The 19,562-nt window shown below is 39.9% G+C and overlaps 1 protein-coding gene across 3 annotated transcripts in view; it reads right to left on the bottom strand.

Annotated features, from left to right (window-relative positions):
- Positions 1 to 19,562, bottom strand: part of rps6ka1 (ribosomal protein S6 kinase a, polypeptide 1) — a 108,955-nt gene that overhangs the window by 71,777 nt on the left and 17,616 nt on the right. For all 3 annotated transcript variants that reach the window (XM_017716757.2, XM_017716758.2, XM_017716759.2), the window contains exon 2: positions 14,679 to 14,723. In XM_017716757.2, coding sequence (XP_017572246.1) covers positions 14,679 to 14,723 — 45 coding nt within the window. The remainder of the gene's footprint in view (positions 1 to 14,678; positions 14,724 to 19,562) is intronic.

The raw sequence follows: 19,562 nt of genomic DNA, 5'->3' as shown, positions 1-19,562 counted from the left end.
CTACAGAATCATGTCTTTTTTTAAATGCAGCGCCACCTGGGGGCCCAAAAATCATCGCCAGCAAATACTGGTTTTTGGCCTTGTCCCTTGCTTACAGAGATTTCTCCAGATTCCCTGAATCTTTTATTATGTTCTCCTCCCCATCTTTGCTTCTGAAAGACCCAGCCTCTCTGAGATGTTTTTTTATACACAGTCATGTTAGTGACCTGTTGCCAATTAACCACCAGGTGTTTTTTAGCCATTACACAACTTTACTAGTCTTTTGTTGCCCCCATCCTAACTTTTTTGGAACGTGTTGCTGGCATTATATTGAAAATAGGGATATATTTTTCAAAAAAACAATACAATTTCTCCGTTTCCATATTTGATTTGTTGTCTTTGTACTATTTTCAGTTAAATATAGGGTTTAAATGATTTGCCCATCATTGCATTTTTGTTTTTTATTTACATTTTGCAGTGTCCCAACTTTTTTGGAAATGGGGCTGTATGTATGGGAGAGCGTGTGTGTGTGTAATTATAAATATATCTGCATATAAATTATTTTTATTTTTTAAATTCTTTTAGTTTGAAAAAATTAAAAACTGAGCTTTTGTGTAACGCGCCTTATAACGTCAGGAGCGTCTGTTAGAGCTGTTAGTCTCTGGATTCTGGAGTCAGGACCCAGCCCCAATGTGTACAACACACACACACAAACCTGACACTTGTAGAGTTTAAGTGTGTGTGTGTGTGTGTGTGTGTGTGTGTGTGTGTGTTGCATCCTGGCTGTGGAAATCTAAACGAAGGGCCCATTATCCCGCATTAGAACGTTTACAAATCAAATTTACACGGGTGGAAAAAGCATTTATTACTTTCCATTTCCATCGGGAGATCTCACCCACTGCACACACACCGCAGACACACACACTAAAGCATTACTTGAATTGTAATCCACTTCTGGAGATGATGTTATCAGCTCTCTGTGGGGCGTCTGTCTCTAAATGCAAAAATCTCAGCAGTCTGCAGCATCTGATTTACTACGCCTGCCCTAAAACCTGCAGCGACAAATCAGACACGACAGCGCGTCCACTCAGAAAGGCACTTGCGCAGATCTAAAGAGCCGCAAAACAATCTATTCTCAAATATATGCTGTTCACCAGATTCAGGCACACTTATAGTCTGAACATGCAGAGATACAGATACTTTAGCACTGCTAAAACAGGAGAAAAGCCTGGAATGTGTCCATAATTCAGTCCACATTTATAGATAATGCTTGCATTACTTGTCAGCTACATTACCCTCTCAGATCCAGTGCTAAAACTACTAATATGCCAGATATGGAAGGTGAGAAATTCAGCCATTATTAATAAAACATCAATTATGCTTTATGGTGAAAATCTGCCATCAGGATTCACTCTAAGCACTCTAGATAGTACCAAAAAGAGGCTCTCTGGCTTGTAACAATAGTGGAACCCTTTTTGGTAATAGAACCTTGTTTATCTACACTTTTAAAAAGATAAGCGGCAGTTTGAAAAGATGCGATGACGCTGCACAGGTCTCAGAAGAAGCCTGTGCTAGCCTTCACCATCCTAGCGTTGATAGCATCGTGTGACTGGGGGAGCCCTAACAGATGGAATTGGAGACGACTAAATTGGGGGAAAATTGTGTAAAAATCTGGGAGGGTGTTCTCTGCACTGTGAAAAGGTTCTTCAGACTGCTCTAGAAGATGTGGTTCACTCTGAAAATGATGGTTTCAAGGATTCTTTGGTAAAGAAAATAGTTTTGTATAGAAGCATTAACACTCAAAGAACCCTTTGCATGATTAAACGGTTCTCTGCCTGTGAAAGGGTTCTTCAGACTGATCTAGAAGGTGCTGTATACTCTAAAAAAGATGGTTTTCAAGGGTTCTTTAGTAAAGAAAATTGTTCTATATTGAACCATGAACACTCATAGAAACCTTGATTAATGGTTCTTCACATGGTACTTCAGATTGATGGAGAATGTCCACGAATGTCTTATACATGGTTCTATACAGAACCTTTTTCGACAAGGGTTCTATATAGCACCCAAAATGTTTCTTCCATTGTATAAAAGGTTGAAAGCTTTTGGGTGCTGTAATGAACCTTTTCAAATTGGTTCTACATAGAACCATATACAACACATTTTGCATTAATCAATGAAGCAATTGCAATTACACATTTCCACCAGAGATTCCAAATCCCCAAAACTGACACAGTGCAGCTTTAAAACAGTGAGGCCATAATAAAACTCCAGAGCTGTCAATCAGTATAGCAAAGACCAAAATTATGATAGCAATAAAAAGTGCTACATTTTACAGCTACTAATTATTTGGATTATTTGGAATAATCCAACCACTGGAATAGGCACCCCCTTGCGACCCAGCACCCCCCCGCGACCCTGAGGGAGAAGCAGCTTAGAAAATGTGTGTGTGTGTGTGTGTGTGTGTGTGTGTGTGTGTGTGTGTGTGGAACAATCCAGCCTTTCACCTTTAATAGCTGTGAACACTTGAGGCCATGAGTAACAAAACGCTTTCACAGTATTCTGTTCATTCCTCTTTTTGTCCCTCTCTCAGTTCATTAAAATTCATAAATAAATCAGTAAGGGTGCTACTTCAGACCAGCTTGTGTGGTTGCCATGCTGGTTACTTAACACCATGACAACAGTGTCAGGGCAACTAGTGCCATGGCACAGACACTCACAGAAAGAGGGTGAAAAGAGACAGAACACGAATATATTAGCATTGTTGCTAAGACTATACCTAATTTATTACAATTCATTAAAAGACAGCAATACAATGGCATCAAAATCAATTCAAAACAGCAGCGCATGCCCATCCTTAAACATGAAACGTCATGCATTATTTCAGACACACGGAAACAGTGGCGCTCTGAACTGATTCAAATACATCAGTGAGATACATATAGGGAACCAGCCTCGTGACCGGAAGGTCGCTGGTTCGATCCCCAGGGCTGACAGTAAATGGCTGAGGTATCCTTGAGCAAGACACCTAACCCCCAACTGCTCCCTAGTGTATGTATGGACTCACTAGTGTGTATGCAGTGTTTCACTTCACAGATGAGTTAAATGCGCAGGTGAAATTTCCCTGTTGTGGGACTAATAAGTCACTTAATGAGTCACAAAGAAAAAAAAGAATAAAACACAACATAAGCACAGTTTAGTCCTTCAGCTTGTTTACTCTTGGTAGTAATTGTGTTTACTTAGATTTTATTCATGATGAAATAACGTACATGTTTTAATCAAGGAAACCTTTTCAGCTTCTGTGTACTTGTTGTCAGACTCCACAATGTTTGGACGTTTAGTAGTTATGAAACTACAACTGGCAATATAATATTTAATTTCTTAGTTCTATAATTCAATATGAAATGTATTATGGCAAATACAATTATATTTCAATATTATACGGTTCAAATTAATTAGTATAAATATTTTTTTTCATGTAAGGTAGCCACTGGAGTAATTGGACATTGAAATGAACTTTGGGGTCAGTAATGGTCACTCTTAAAAGGTACTGAGAAGTTGGTTCTTGGCAAATCCAGGACGTCGACTCATCTACGACAAGCGCAGTCATGAAAGAACAAGATTTCACCCTTAGGATTTCATTAAAAAAAACAAAAAACAGTGCCCTGGGTAAATGTGATTAAAAAATGCATTGAATACTGTACTGAATCTAAGCTTCAAGTATTATACACTGATTTGTTGCATCATTACTGTACTGAATTCAGATGTCATTACAGACACAAACCCAGGCATGACCACATAGAATAAAGATGTTATTACTGTATAAAGTTGAAACCTCATAACCGTACAGATTCCAGATGTTCCTACCATACAGTTGAAACCTTATAAATGTACAGAAGCCAGACGTCATTACAGTACGAGTAAAATCCTAATAACATGTAAAATCCATATGTCATTCCTGTACAAAGTCGATACCATACAAAGTCAAAGCCTCATAACCATACGGAATCCAGACGTCATTCCCGTACAAAGTCGAAACCTCATAACCGTACAGAACCCAGATATCATTACTGTACAAGTCAAACACTAATAACATGTAAAATCCAAATGTCATTACTGTACAGCTGAATCCTCAATGCTGTGCAGAATCCAGATGTCATTCCCATACAAAGTCGAAACCTCATAACCATACGGAATCCAGACATCATTATTGTACAACGTCAAAGCTTCATAACCGTACAGAATCCAGGCATCATTATCATACAACGTCAAAGCTTCATAACCGTACAGAATCCAGGCATCATTATCATACAACGTCGAAGCCTCATAACCGTACAGAATCCAGACATCACTATCATACAACGTCGAAGCCTCATAACCGTACAGAATCCAGGCATCATTATCATACAACGTCGAAGCCTCATAACCGTACAGAATCCAGGCATCATTATCATACAACGTCGAAGCTTCATAACCGTACAGAATCCAGGCATCATTATCAGACAACGTCGAAGCCTCATAAACGTACAGAATCCAGGCATCATTATCATACAACGTCGAAGCCTCATAACCGTACAGGATCCAGGCATCATTATCATACAACGTCGAAGCCTCATAACCGTGCAGAATCCAGGCATCATTATCATACAACGTCGAAGCCTCATAACCGTACAGAATCCAGGCATCATTATCATACAACGTCGAAGCCTCATAACCGTACAGAATCCAGGCATCATTAACATACAACGTCGCAGCTTCATAACCGTACAGAATCCAGGCATCATTATCATACAACGTCGAAGCCTCATAACCGTACAGAATCCAGGCATCATTAACATACAACGTCGCAGCTTCATAACCGTACAGAATCCAGGCATCATTATCATACAACGTCGCAGCTTCATAACCGTACAGAATCCAGGCATCATTATCATACAACGTCGAAGCCTCATAACCGTACAGAATCCAGGCATCATTATCATACAACGTCGAAGCCTCATAACCGTACAGAATCCAGGCATCATTATCATACAACGTCGAAGCCTCATAAGCGTACAGAATCCAGACATCACTATCATACAACGTCGAAGCCTCATAACCGTACAGAATCCAGGCATCATTATCATACAACATCGAAGCCTCATAACCGTACAGAATCCAGGCATCATTATCATACAACGTCGAAGCCTCATAACCGTACAGAATCCAGGCATCATCATACAACGTCGCAGCTTCATAACCGTACAGAATCCAGGCATCATTATCATACAACATCGAAGCCTCATAACCGTACAGAATCCAGGCATCATTATCATACAACGTCGAAGCCTCATAACCGTACAGAATCCAGGCATCATTATCATACAACGTCGAAGCTTCATAACCGTACAGAATCCAGGCATCATTATCATACAACGTCGAAGCCTCATAACCGTACAGAATCCAGGCATCATTATCATACAACGTCGAAGCCTCATAACCGTACAGAATCCAGGCATCATTATCATACAACGTCGAAGCCTCATAACCGTACAGAATCCAGGCATCATTATCATACAACGTCGAAGCCTCATAACCGTACAGAATCCAGGCATCATTATCATACAACGTCGAAGCCTCATAACCGTACAGAATCCAGACATCACTATCATACAACATCGAAGCCTCATAACCGTACAGAATCCAGGCATCATTATCATACAACGTCGAAGCCCCATATACGTCAAAACCTCATAACCACACAGAACCCAGACATCATTAACATACAAAGTAGAAACAGTACTAAGTAATCGTACAGAATCCAGACATTATTAACAAAGTAGAAACCTCATAACAATGTTGAAACCTTATAACCGTACAGAATCCAGATGTCTTTACTGTATACAGTCTAAACCTTGTAACCATATAGAACCCAGACGTCATTAAGGTACAAAGTAGAAACCTTGTAACTGTTCAGACGTTATTACCATACAATGTCGAAACCTCATAACCATACAAAATCCAGATGCCATTACCATACAAAGGCAGAGTGAACTGGACTGAATCCAAATATTATAGCATTAATTCAATTCAATTTGGTATAATTCAAACATAATTATACCAAATCCAGACATCATTTTCATACTGAATTAGATATTATTACTGTACTAAATCAAATGTCATCACCATACCAAATCTAAACATCATTACTGTACTGAATCAGACGTCACAACAGTACTGAATCTAGATGTCATTACCATACAGTATCAAGATCATTACTGGTGTGATGCTTATGCTTTAAGCTATACCGATGTGAGCTTACAAAGCTCCCTAATGAAGGCACAAGGAGCTGCTGTCTGTTCCACTCTCAGCGTGATCTCCGTTTTATAGATTTCCCTACAAAGAAACTCCTAACCTTTTCAATTAGACAGGCTTGCTAGTGAGGATAAATTTTGTTTTCCATGTTTTCTCCTCAAAAAGTCTGTCCTTGGATGACAAGAGCGTCTTGAATTCACCGTATGAGAATTAAGCCAAGCACACCAACACATCTTTTTCATTTTCTCTTCCTACCATTTAATAAACTGTCCTGAGGCCAAATAATATGTTGGAAGCAGCAGATATGACAAGCCTTTCAGCAAACACCTACCACGCAAAGAACCTGGGAAAACTGTTTACAAACTGTTTACAAACTTATTTACAGACAACTTGCATACATATTTATAGCACTAAAGCGAAAAAAGATTCTGTACATGGGTCCATACTTCAGATCCTCACTCCCATGACGGCAAACAATAGTTTCACAGTACATACTGAATCATTCATAATAGATACTGAATCATTCATAACAGATATGGAGTCATTCACAGTAGATACTGAATCATTCATAATAGACACTGAATGATTCAAAATTGTTAGCCACACTGTTCGGCAAACTGGACATTCTTGTTCCTGCATAAGCTTGTTAAGCTTAATGATAAGTCCGGGCTACAGTAACTAATAAGCTACAGCTAAAACACAAATGCAGATCAGCATTATAGCTCATCAGGCTGCAGCATTGTTTAACTGGTCTATCACATTAGTGTGGTTTATTAGCCGTTGTGTGAACAGTTAAGTGATACTTTTTTTTTTTTAATCCCACAACCGGGGAAATTCCACCTCCACATTTAACCCATCCGTGAAGTGAAACACACTAGGGGGCAGTGAGCACACTTGCCCGGAGCGGTGGGCAGCCCTATCCACGGCGCCCGGGGAGGAACTGGGGGTTAGGTGTCTTGCTCAAGGACACCTCAGTCATGGACTGTCGGTGCTGGGGACCGAACCTGCAACCTTCCAGTCACAGGGCAAGTTCCCTAACCTCCAGCCCATGACTGCCCCCTAAAAGGTTTGAGCTGCAAAATGTGAATACTACAGCTGCGTGATGCTAGCTGGCTAACGCATGTAACACTGTGACAGGAGCTGAATGTTCAGTAGCGTTTGAAGTAGCTCCTAAAATGTATAGCCTACAGAAACCGAATAGGCTCAGAATATTCCAGTATTAATGTAGTATTAATGTAGCACAGGCTTTAGTGATGCTTGTGAGGGGACGTTAGCTCATTTTGACACATTGTTAGCGCACGTTTACAGATTAAGACAAAAACTGCAGAGGCCAAAACCATGGATACTTTAAATCAATAAAAATCCTTGTCTGCTCCTGCTCCAGCCTGGCTGAGATTCCTGGACATGGAGCTATTTATTCCCGCTGCGGCTCTCTGGGGGCGGAGGGATAATGGATGTATTATTAGCCGCTCCAGTGTCCATCACAGCATCGCTAATCGATGCACTAGCCCGTGCTACACAGCCACTCTAGAGGGCCGAGCTTAAACAGGCAGGACTAGCTAGTAAAAGAAGTGGTTCTATTTAGAGTTTCGTAAATAACCATGTCAAGTTTAATTGGTTCTTTGCATGGTGAAATAATTCATAAGCAATCTGAAGAACATGTTGTACAGGCTTCTGTAGAACACCAAAAAGGGTTCTTCTATTGTTACAATGTCATGTTTATATACAGTAGAAGAACCTTTTTGGGGCTATATGGAACCATTTTCAAAAATATGGTTATATAGAACCATATACAACACATTCTCCATCAATCTGAAGAATCATTTCACCACGCAAAGAACCATGAAATGGTTCTACAAGGAACTCTTGGTTCTAAATAGAATTATTCTCTTTACTAAACAGTGTACAAGTGTAGCTCCTAGCTTTCGATCACTATAAGAAATGCTAGCATTAATGAGTTAAGTATTCCTTTGAAGAAGCAGCTGATCAAAAACCGCATCCCCTTCTTTCATTTAGCACTGAAGCTACGAAGATAATGTAATCCGATCAACACGTTTTCATGCGCTTGAGTAATCAGATAACGGGGAAACTCATATGAACATACATCATGTAGAAGTTGAAGATTATTGAAATCCTTTATTCTGTGTCTGGTTTCAGCGGCAGTGCTGCTCGTTTATTTCCGGTATCGCCACCTGTTTCCGCACATTCACAGACTGAGAAATCCGAAAGGAATCAGAGTAAGAGTTCATGTGCACTGAGAAATCTGATAACTGAGCTAAAATACAGCCTCTTTATCTGATTTCTAAATCGTGGTATGGGGTTTGCATGACCATTTGAATAACGGGATACCTGCAGAAATCAGATTCTGATCGGATTATTGAGTGCATGTAAACGCACTCAGTGAGAGTTAAGAAATCTCTTGAGGTTTCTGACACTGTATGACACTTATCAATAAACACGGACAAAAGCAGGCTACATAGTTAAAAATGATAATCAGAGCAGTAAGCCACAAAGGTGCCAAAAAAAAATAAAAAATTCAGACCACAGTTATTTTAAGAACGACCATTAAGTACAAAATATTTATTTTCAGCATCAGAAAAATGCAGAAAACAAAAATTATGCAGAAGCCTCAACAAGTAAATATATAATCATATTTGCTTCAGCACTGAGTGTGTCCACTCTTTACCTCTGACTAGCTGTGAGTTTTTCAAAGAAATTCCACACACAGTTCAGTCTCAAATATTGGTTGCACTTTTGCTTCGTATGACCCAAGTAAACACAATAACACATGGACAAATTAAACATTGGTCAATTTGATGAAACATCTGATACAGAAAAATTAATAACTTGCGCTTAATGGAAATGTGAAGATGAAGAACAAAGATTGAGATTGAGCTCCTTAGATCAGGCGAGGGTGTTTTGGCAGTGGACAGACCGAGGAGAGCTTTCTGGAGAGACTATTTGTATTTTATGTTAAATCATGCAGCAGTTCTACTCTGCAACTGCTGCACCATTTAGCAAGAAGCTGATGAATAAGAAGCTAATTTCAGCTTTGAGATTTGAAAGGTATGAAAAAGGATGAGGAGGCTGCTCTGTTTCTGCTTGACAGGCAAGCAGTATTAAATTATTTTTGCTGTATCACAGAACCAATGTGTCAGTATTATTTTTGTCCCATTTACTAATGTCTGTTATAGCTAATGATAATGTTATATCTTAGAAAATGTATGGATGGATGGATGGATGGAGGTTATAGCTAATCCCAGCTGGTTAGCTTAAAAGCAGCAATTGTAGAGACAATTTGCTAACCCACAACTTAGCTAATGTTAGTTATATTACTCACTGTGTTTTTGTTCGCTCTAATATTCTATGATGGTGCCTTAGTAATGCATGTCCATGAATGTGGTGCACTGAAAGGGGGGGTCGGTTTGTTCTGCTGTTGAGTTCAAACATCAAGTTGTTTTTCAGAATCATACACTGCACTTTAAAGATTTCGCACTGCCTGTAGTACATTACAGTCCTTCACACAGGTTACTGAGACATTACACAAGGACAAATGACACTGAACTACAATGTAATGGTTTATTAGCAAATAAAAGAAGAGTTAGCATTTAGCAATCACTGGATTTCCATCACTCACACCGATCAGTTCTCTCCCTCCATTCATCAGTCCATCCTGCGCACACTTCTGCTCGCACTGATCAATTCAAAAAACAGGACTAAAGAACAACGGAGAGTAAAAAAATAACATCACACCACGCAGAGTTAAAAAAAAATTCCCACCCACCATCTGTACATATGCACTGCCCCCATGACTGCACTCTCATACACAGTCATGAATGAGTGAACAATTCAGCTAAAGTGCACAGAGCAGAGAAATTTAGGCCCCGTAAAAATTTCATGCAATTTGTTGCTTTTTAAGAGCTCATCATCTCGGCTGTCGAAGCGAAACTCTATAACGACCTGTTTTTCACTAGTATAAGAGAGATATGTTACTCAGACCAAAAGGAGGACAGCAAGGGTAGCATAGACCCTTTCTTCTGGCAGGGTGTGGCACCTTCTTCAAACCGGAGGGGCGGTGGGGGGTGGTCACTGGAGGGGCGACACAATGCGAGATGTTTTCCCGTAAGCGCTGTACCTAAAACTAGTCTTTATTTGAAGAGTTTCATTCGGAAATTCTGCATATGCCTTAATTTTTTATATACAATGAGTATTTGGAGGTGGCATATAATGGAAAATCATCATTTTCTCCAATTTAGGTGATATTAATCATAATTTAGCCTGGGCCAGAGTGCAGATGTAGAACGTAGGTAGAACAACGTTCACCTGTAAAGGCTAACAGGATGATTGGTAATTATCTGTCTGTGTGTCATGTGTGTGGCCCAGCTATGCGGCAGATTAGCTCTAATCCAGAGGGGGTTAATTAGCAGCTTTATTTTAGCTCCTGTTACAGAAGACAGGCAGCTGATCTGGGTCTGACTTTCACATTCATACACAGTCCTGGCAGAATCAGAGAAAAGAGATTTGAAAAATGAGCCTAGTTTGAAAGCAATAAGTCAAATATGATACAAAATGTCAATGTCAGCAAAGAAAAACAAAACGTACACAGTCCAAAGGCCCGAAACTACACTATTATCTGAAGTTAAACTGGGCCATGTTTAAAAAAAGTTATGAGGCATGTAGCAGGTCTTTAGCATATAGAATGCATTTAACATGTAGCCTACAGAAATGAAGTGAAAGTTCACCATCAAAGGGAGAAAAGGCTGAACTCTAAATTGTCCAAAGCTGCTACAGTTTACTTCCTATCACACTGTGTGAGATGACGTTGAACTACATCTCGACCAAATTCATTGTCAGACCATGTGATATTCATGTTGCCGTGTGCTGCTGACAGACTTTTAGCCTTGCCACTCTCCAACTTGTGGATTTTTAGCTATAATCGTTCCCTTATTGGTGGATTTTTTTAGCTATAATCGATCTCCTATTGGTGGGTTTTTAGCTATATCGCTCTCCTACTGGTGGATTTTTAGCTATATTGCTCTCCTATTGGTGGCTTTTTAGCTATATCACTCTCCTGTTGGTGGATTTTTAGCTATATTGTCCCTTGTTGGTGGACTTTTAGCTATATTGTCCCCATTGGTGGATTTTTAGATACATCATTCCCCTATTGGTGGATTATTAACTTTATCAAATTAAACACCTGGGCACATTCTCTGCTTGTGAGCAACTGAATGCATCATTTTTTAAAATTTTCTGATGTGACAGCAACACTTAATTGAGTAGCTCCAGTCGCCCAACGAATCTTATAACTGGTTAAAATTATTTTACCAGTCATCACATTTTTTGTTGTCTGAGAGAGGTACAGTGGCTGAAACAACAGGCGGTCTACCTACATTAGAGAAACAAAATAACCGTGTTAGGGGTGCTAAACAGCATTACTGTGGGACAATTGTATATACATGCTTTATGAGGACTATAACCTGCTCATGGCAAACAGAGTGAGAGAGAGAGAGCGCAAGAGGGAGCGAGAGGGAGCGAGAGAGAGAGAGAGAGAGCGAGAGAGAGAGAGCGAGATTTTGACCACCATCCAGAAAAACACAGCTGTAAAGGTCAAGCTGCACTTGTTTTGAAATCAGAGGCAGACCCGTCCCTGACCCGCTCAGAGCTGAGTGGAGGAGAACCGAGGACAGCATCTCCAGCCCAAAATGTAACACCCAGCCACTCAATCGCTTCTGATAGCTGCCAATACGGTTTACATCCACCGCAAAGCTTTCTGTCTCAGTCTGCCTTCAGTCCGCCTACATGCCACCCGCTAACTGCTTACAGCACTCTTTTATATTTGGATTTTCGGATCTCCTTCAGTCACAGTTGCACAACAGCACTTCTCTCAACAATGTAAACAATAGAATTGTAAAAAGTGTCAAAATAAATAAAATAAATTAGCACCAATTCGCAGACATGGCTGTGGACAAGGGATGCACTGATACCACTTTTTCCTTAGAATTTTAAACAATTCCACTTTTTAAAGATTTTATTTATTTATTAAGAGCCACAAACAAAACACTCAACTTGAATACATATATACATAGACTCTTAAAAAGATGGTTCTTCATGGGTTCTTTAGTAAAGACAATGGTTAGAATATAGAACCATGAACACTCAATGAATCATTCGCATGCTTAATGATTCTCTGTATGGGTCAACAGAGAATGTATTGTATATGGTTCTTTGTAGAACTTTTTTGAAAATGGTTCTATCCAAAAAGAGTTCGGCTATTATTGTAAAGTCAAGCTTATATATAACAGAAGAACCCTTTTTGGTGCTAAAGAACTAAGACTAACAAATTAGCTGAAATCAAAAATCAAAATGAAAAATTAAATAAAGATCAAGACTTTAATATTTAAAAGTCTTGCATCAAAAGAGGAATGTTCTGTTTTAGCAACAATCAAAACACTTTCAGTCTCCCAGTCCAACATAAATTACAAATCATGCCTTCATAAAACATTTTTAAAACTTTGGTAATAACAACAGAATACACAAAGGGTCCTAGAACAAAGCCCTGAGGCACTCCACATATACTCTCACTCAGAAAAGCTGCCATCAAAAAAGCCTTCTGTGTCCAGACAAATAACTCTTCATCTCAGTGACAGCAGATGGGGATGAGCCATAACAGCTGAGCTCCTTTTCCAAAATGAGACTGCGATTTATGATGCCAAAGGCTGTACAGAATTCTAACAATACATTCTTCACAAATGTGGTTCTGTTTATCATGTCAATGCAAACTAAAGGCATAAACCTGAAGTGAAAAGAGGAAGGAAAGCACCATGACTGACCCTTGGCACTAAAACACTGACAGCTAACATGGCTAAAAATAAACAAAAGGGACCAGCTAGAATTATGAAACGACATGTGCTAATAGCTCCCCACTGGTTTTCAATCACTGGCAGCCAGTGAAGCGGTCCTTTAAGTACATGAACCGTCTGTGCAGATGTGCTCAGAGCAGAGTGGATGCTCATTAGCTCACTGCTACGGCCTGCGGGACTCAATTAATTTAAGGTGAAGGGATCACATTAGCTTCCTAATACGTTAGTATGTGGACGTACAACACATTTCAAGCTCTGCTTAAAAATAGAAATAAGCAACAAATGTTTTAATCGTTTTCCCTCCACGCCAGGATTCAAACACAAGGCGCACAGGCTTTTATATTTATAGCTGATATTTTGTTTGTTGTGGTCTTTCAGGACCAGTTGGTCAAAACTTGGATTCACTTTAAAGAGGAACGAGAAAAACTGCACCAAAACAATAACAGATACTGACACTGATACCAATTCCCAAATGATACTGAAGTGGGATCTGGCCTAAACCAAAAGTGAGTGTGAGATGCGGGAAGGGAGTACATTTTACCGCAACACACTGCAGACTGAAAACATGAAGTGCTCAATAATGTGCATACAGAATGCAATTTAGACAGCCAATCAGCTGTTTAGGGCTGTGTCCGAAATTCCAGCTGTCTCGCTGCCTTGCTGCCTGTGCTGTCTCACAAGTCTGTCAGAAGGATGACAGGGATGGGCAACATAGCAAAAATGGGTCATTCTACAGAAACGTCCATTTTTCTATCTATCCATAGGTGTCACTGGTGTTACCAATCCTCATGGGTGGTACACACAAGACGGTAACACTAGTGACATTTTTATGAAAAATGCATTTAACAAAACGGCTGCTACAGAGCATCAAACCACATGTTGTCGATCATGCAATATCCACTAAAATATGTAAATTAGTCCATTTGTATTTTGTCACACCAGTGACTTGAACTAAAAGCTTCATATGAAATCAGGAGCTAAATGAGAAAATGTCTAATAACTGAAAAGACACAGTGGACTTACCATGTGCTTCTCTGTGTAGATCCTCAGAAGGAGGAGTACGTCCGTGGTATCTGGAAGTCTATATAATTGATTTAAAAACTAAAATAGACAATAAGGTGCAACTGTTAAAATAACTAAGTCTGTAAACACTAGGGACACAAACATGGACGTTTCTGTAGAATAACCTAAATATTACATTTTTTTTCTCAATCATGATTTTTGATCAGCTGATAAACTGAAGGTTGTATTGGCTTCAAACTTGGACACTTGAGGGTCACTGTTCATGTCCATAAGCTGTCCAGTTGACTATCAGTGTCTCCACACTCTTAATAGTACCTTTGGTAAACAGATTTTTGGCAAACAAAAATCTTTCATTGGAACCACTTTTTGTAAATGAGATGAGCAAATACCGGTTCCACACTGTTTTTTCCCTAGAACCATATTAGTTACACAGGACTGGTCAAAAAGTCCAGCACGCTACAGCACAGCTGGACAAAGACATAACAAACAGGGATGAAAAGGCTCGTGTTTTTCATTTCCTCTTACCTTGACTCCCGGAGCGACTCCATCCTCGGCTGTGCTCTGTCCATTCTGAAAGAAAGAAAAGAAAAATAAGCAGGAGTCAGAGGACGTGTGTGCAGGTGTTCAGGGCACAGCTGGATGAGGCGTGCAGTCGTGAGTCTAATCAGCGGCACTAACAGCTCAGTATGTTCCTCTGCAGGCTGTAGAACATCCTCACCACCATATCCAGGTCCAAGCTGCACCTTCAGAGCCCATCCCCACCAATTCGACATCACAACAGCACAAACCAGCCAGCACAGCCATTTTCAACGAGCTAGCACTGTTAGCTAGCAGTGTCTGTTTTCAATTAACAGCGCTAATTATTTTCAGCTCCCAAGTTAGCTATTTTAGCAGATTTAGCTATTGTTAGCGACCTTTAGTTAGCAGAGTTAGCATCAGCCATTTTCAGTTATCAAACTCAGATACTCCATGTTAGCATGTTAGCAGAGTTGTCATCCACAGTGCAGTGGATAACACCTCTGCCTTTTACGCTGTAGACTGGGGTTCAATCCCCACCTGGGTCAGCACCCTACACTATACCAATAAGAGTCCTTGGGCAAGACTCCTAACACCAACTTCACCTCCCTGTGTAAAATGATCAAATTGTAAGTCGCTCTGGATAAGAGCGTCAGCCAAATGCCGTAAGTTTGATGTTGTCTGTTAGCAAAGCTGGGTATTGTTAGCTCTTTTTATTAGCAAAGTTAGCTATTTTCATTTAACAGCACAGTTGGCTAGCATTAGCTCTTAAGAGAGGTAGCAGGTGCTGGCTATTTTCAGTTATCACAGTTAGCTAGACTTGGCTATTTTCAGTTAGCAGAATTATCTAGTGCAGATTATTTTGTATTGTCCTATGTTGTTGTACATTACTAACATTAGCAGATTTGGCTACTGTTAGCTGCTTTCAGTTAATAGTTTTGCAACGTTAGCTAGCATTAGATATTTTCTGTTAACTGAGAAAAACATAAAACATATTTAACAGAGTTCAGAGTTGCACTCTGTTATCAGCTATCGTTAGCTATTTTATGTCAGCAGATTTGACTAGTGTTAGCTATTTTTAAGTTAGCCAAGTTAGCTAGTCTTCGCTATTTTCTGTTAGCAGAGCTAAGTAGGGTTATTCTCGTTAGTGAGCCAGTGTTGGCTGCGTTCATTTAACAGAATTGTACTCTGTACTCTACACACTTAGCTTTAGCTATAAACAGAGTCAGCTACCATTAACTACTTTTAGTTAGCAAAGTTATCTAGCATTAAGTATTTTCAGTTAACAAAGTTAGCAGCATCTTTGTGTTAGCAAAATTAGGTTAGCTATTTTCATTTGCAACAGAACTGCACTTGGCAGGGTAAGCTAGTATAAGCTATTAACAAATATAACTTTTTGTGAAAAACGTATTTGTTCTGATAAGGTTTTTAGCCATATTGCACAGCACTAATGTCTACATAAAATGAAAAATGTATATAAACATAATAATGAGCAATATGGCAAAAATATAATAACTTTTAAAACATTTTCCATACATTAAATTATGAAAATATTTTTATTCATGATATGAATCAGTATATTCAATTATTCAGAGGCCTGCAAACTGGAGCAAGACACACCAGCAAAACAGCCGCAGTACCTTAAAAAGATTTTTAAAAACTTAAAGGTAACACAAACAAATTGAAGGATTTGGATGTAAACAAAACAGAATCTGAATCATTCAGAGCTGATCTTTAAAGCTAATGTGATTCATCAGCGAAGAGTCAAGAAGTCCATTTTTGTCATTTTTCAGTTTTTGACGTAATCTAAAAATGCCTGTTGTCCTTTAAATACTGTGTAAATTTTATGGTGAATGGACCAAAACAAACAACCCAAAAAGCCTTGGAAAGTTACATTAAAAGTAAAGTATGTTTTTTCCTTCTCCTGTACAGTTAACATTTTGGAGATACGAGGTTTTCTTCTGCCAACAGCGATGGAGAGAGAAGGAGAGAGCAATGAATAAGAGAGAGAGAGAGAGAGAGAGAGAGAGAGAGAGAGAGAGAGAGAGAGAGAGAGAGAGAGAGAGAGACACACAAACAAGAAGAAAGAGAGAGAAATAAATAAATTCTAAATGTGGTCATGCCAATAATGCTACCTGAAGTCAGAAAGAAAGAAACAAAGAAAGAAAAAGAAATGAGAGACCTATAGAAGGGACAAATAAAGACAGAGTGAAAGAGAGAGAAAGAAAGCGAGAGAGGGAGAGAGGAATCGGCCTAAATTACTGTAATGAATAAAAGACTGAAAGAAAGAAAGAAAGAAAGAAGTCAGAGAGGAGAGAAAGAAAGAAAGAAAGAAAGAAAGAAAGAAAGAAAGAAGTCAGAGAGGAGAGAAAGAAAGAAAGAAAGAAAGAAAGAAAGAAAGAAAGACCGAGGGGGAGATGGAAAGAAAAAGGGAGAAAAGAGAGAGACAAGGCGAAAGAGTAAGAAATAAATTCTTAATGTGGTCAGGCCAATAATGCTACCTGAAGTCAGATAGGAAGAAAGAAAGAAAGAAAGAAAGAAAGAAAGAAAGAAAGAAAGAAAGGATACAGAAAGATAGCGAGAGTGAGAAGGAAAGAGAGAGAAAGAAAGCAATAGAGGGAGAGTAAGACAGCCTAAATTACTGCAATGAATAAAAAAAGAAAGAAAGAAAAACAGAAAGAATGAAAGAAAGAAGTCAGAGGGGAGAGAAAGAAATAAAGAGAAAGAAAAATAAAAAAAGAGAGACATATACAGGGGGAGAGAAGGAAAGAAAGAGAAATAAGAGAAAGAAACAAAGAAATAAAGAAAGACATGGGGGGGATAGAAATAGAGAAAAAGACCAAGAGAAGGAAAGTGAGAGACATATAGAGGGAGAGAGGACGAAAAAGAAAGCGAGAAAGGAAAAGAGAGAGAGTGAAATAAACAGAGGTGATGGAAAGGGGGGGGGGGGGGTCTACAGTGAAATTAAAGTGTCATCAGACGAGTGTTAAACTGCACCATCACAGCTCCCAGAGCTGCAGTGGCGCTACAGTCACACAAACGCAGAGCTGGTGAGCAAATTATCGTCAAGAAGGAGAGTCATTTATCCAGCACTGCTTTACAACAGGCCCTCTCAAAGAGAAAAATCCAGCTCCAAGACCCAAATGAGCATCGCTAACGGCAACAGAGGTGAGAAACTCCCTCAGAGCGAGAGGAGAAACCCCGAGAGGAACCAAGACTCAAAGGGAACCCATCTTCCTCTGGACCACACCAGTAAGAATAATATAAACAGAGGATCAGATTTTAGAGTTAATACACAAGAATGAATACAGAGGCGAAGGACAGAAACCAGCCTGTGAGTGGACAGACAATGATAAGCGGTGCCTGTTAGAGGCCCATCCATCCATCCATCCATCCATCCATTTTCTAAGCCGCTTCTCCGTCAGGGTCGCGGGGGGGTGCTGGAGGCTATCCCAGCAGTCTTCGGGCGAAAGGCAGGATACACCCTGGAGAGGTTGCCAGTCCATCGCAGGGCAGACAGACAGACACAGACAGCCACTCACACACTCACACCTAGGGGCAGTTTAGGATGTCCAATCGACCTGACTGCATGTCTTTGGACCGTGGGAGGAAACCGGAGAACCCAGAGGGAACCCACGCAGACACGGGGAGAACATGCAAACTCCACACAGAGAGGACCCCGGTCGCCCGGCCAGGGAATTGAACCCAGGCCCTCCTTGCTGTGAGGCGACAGCGCTACCCACCACGCCACCCTGCCGCCCCTGTTAGAGGCCCATGAAAACCACAATTGGAAATGAGAGTTGAACGCATTAAATATAGACTGCTGATGATGGAAAATTTGTGGAAAATCAGAAAGAACACATTTTCTTTGGGGACTATTTTGCCTCACAGCACCCTGCACGTATCCCTCCACCAAGAATAGATTTTAAGGCCAAAATCTTCTCAAATCCATCGTAAAACAGTGTCTCAGACGTCAGGCAGTGAATTCATAACCATTTCATGTGATAACTTTCTGTGATGGAGCATTTAGAGGTGGACGTCTGGTTCCTATCACCACCACTGTGAACAGCTCTGACTCCAAGTTTCTCTAGAAGAGAGCCAAACCACTCTGAATCCCTCCGTTTAAATCTTAAGCATCTAATTATGAAGAAATTTAGAATAATTGGAGGACTCCCCCTTTAAGAAACCTTTTAGTTTAGACCTCAAGTCAATATTCGCATCAGTGGTCTCTGTGCTGGTGATCACCACACGGGAGGCTGCGCGCTCTTAAAAAGGATGGTTTTTCAAGGGTTCTTTGGTGAAAAAAAATGGTTCTATATGAACCATGAATACTCAAAGAACACTTTGCATGATTAAAGTGTTCTTTGCATGGTAAAATGGTTCTTCGGATTAATGAAGAATGTGTCATTCTATATGGAACCTTTGAAAAGATGTCAAGCTTGTAACAACAGCAAAACCTTTTTGGTGCTACACAGAACCATATACAGCACATTCTCCATCTGAAGAACCATTTGACCATGCAAAGAAGCATTTAATCATGCAAAAGGTTCTCCGAGTGTTTATGGTGCTTTATAGAACCTTTTTTAACTAAAGAACCCTTGAGGAACCATCTTTTTAAGTGTGACGGGACTGTGAAAGAGCATGGATGTTTGCTTGAAAATGATTAAAAGTAGGTTTCATTTTTCTACAGCCAGTTTCTCCAAATAAGGGCAGTAATTCCGAGACATCCAGTGACCACTAGGCATCAGGCTCACTGCCCTCCTTTGATTTTTCACCGACCTCTCGCTTTAATCTCAGTGTGCAGTGAGCAGTGCTGGCAGTTTTGTGGCCTGTAGCTGCAGAAACAGAGGCTTTATTACTCATCAAACCCTAGACTTCTTTGCAGCCCCTCAG

This window comes from Pygocentrus nattereri, chromosome 10 (assembly GCF_015220715.1).
Source record: "Pygocentrus nattereri isolate fPygNat1 chromosome 10, fPygNat1.pri, whole genome shotgun sequence".
Taxonomy (NCBI): Eukaryota; Metazoa; Chordata; class Actinopteri; order Characiformes; family Serrasalmidae; genus Pygocentrus; species Pygocentrus nattereri.
Note: the sequence above shows the minus strand (reverse complement) of the source record. Positions and strands in the feature narration are given on the sequence as shown.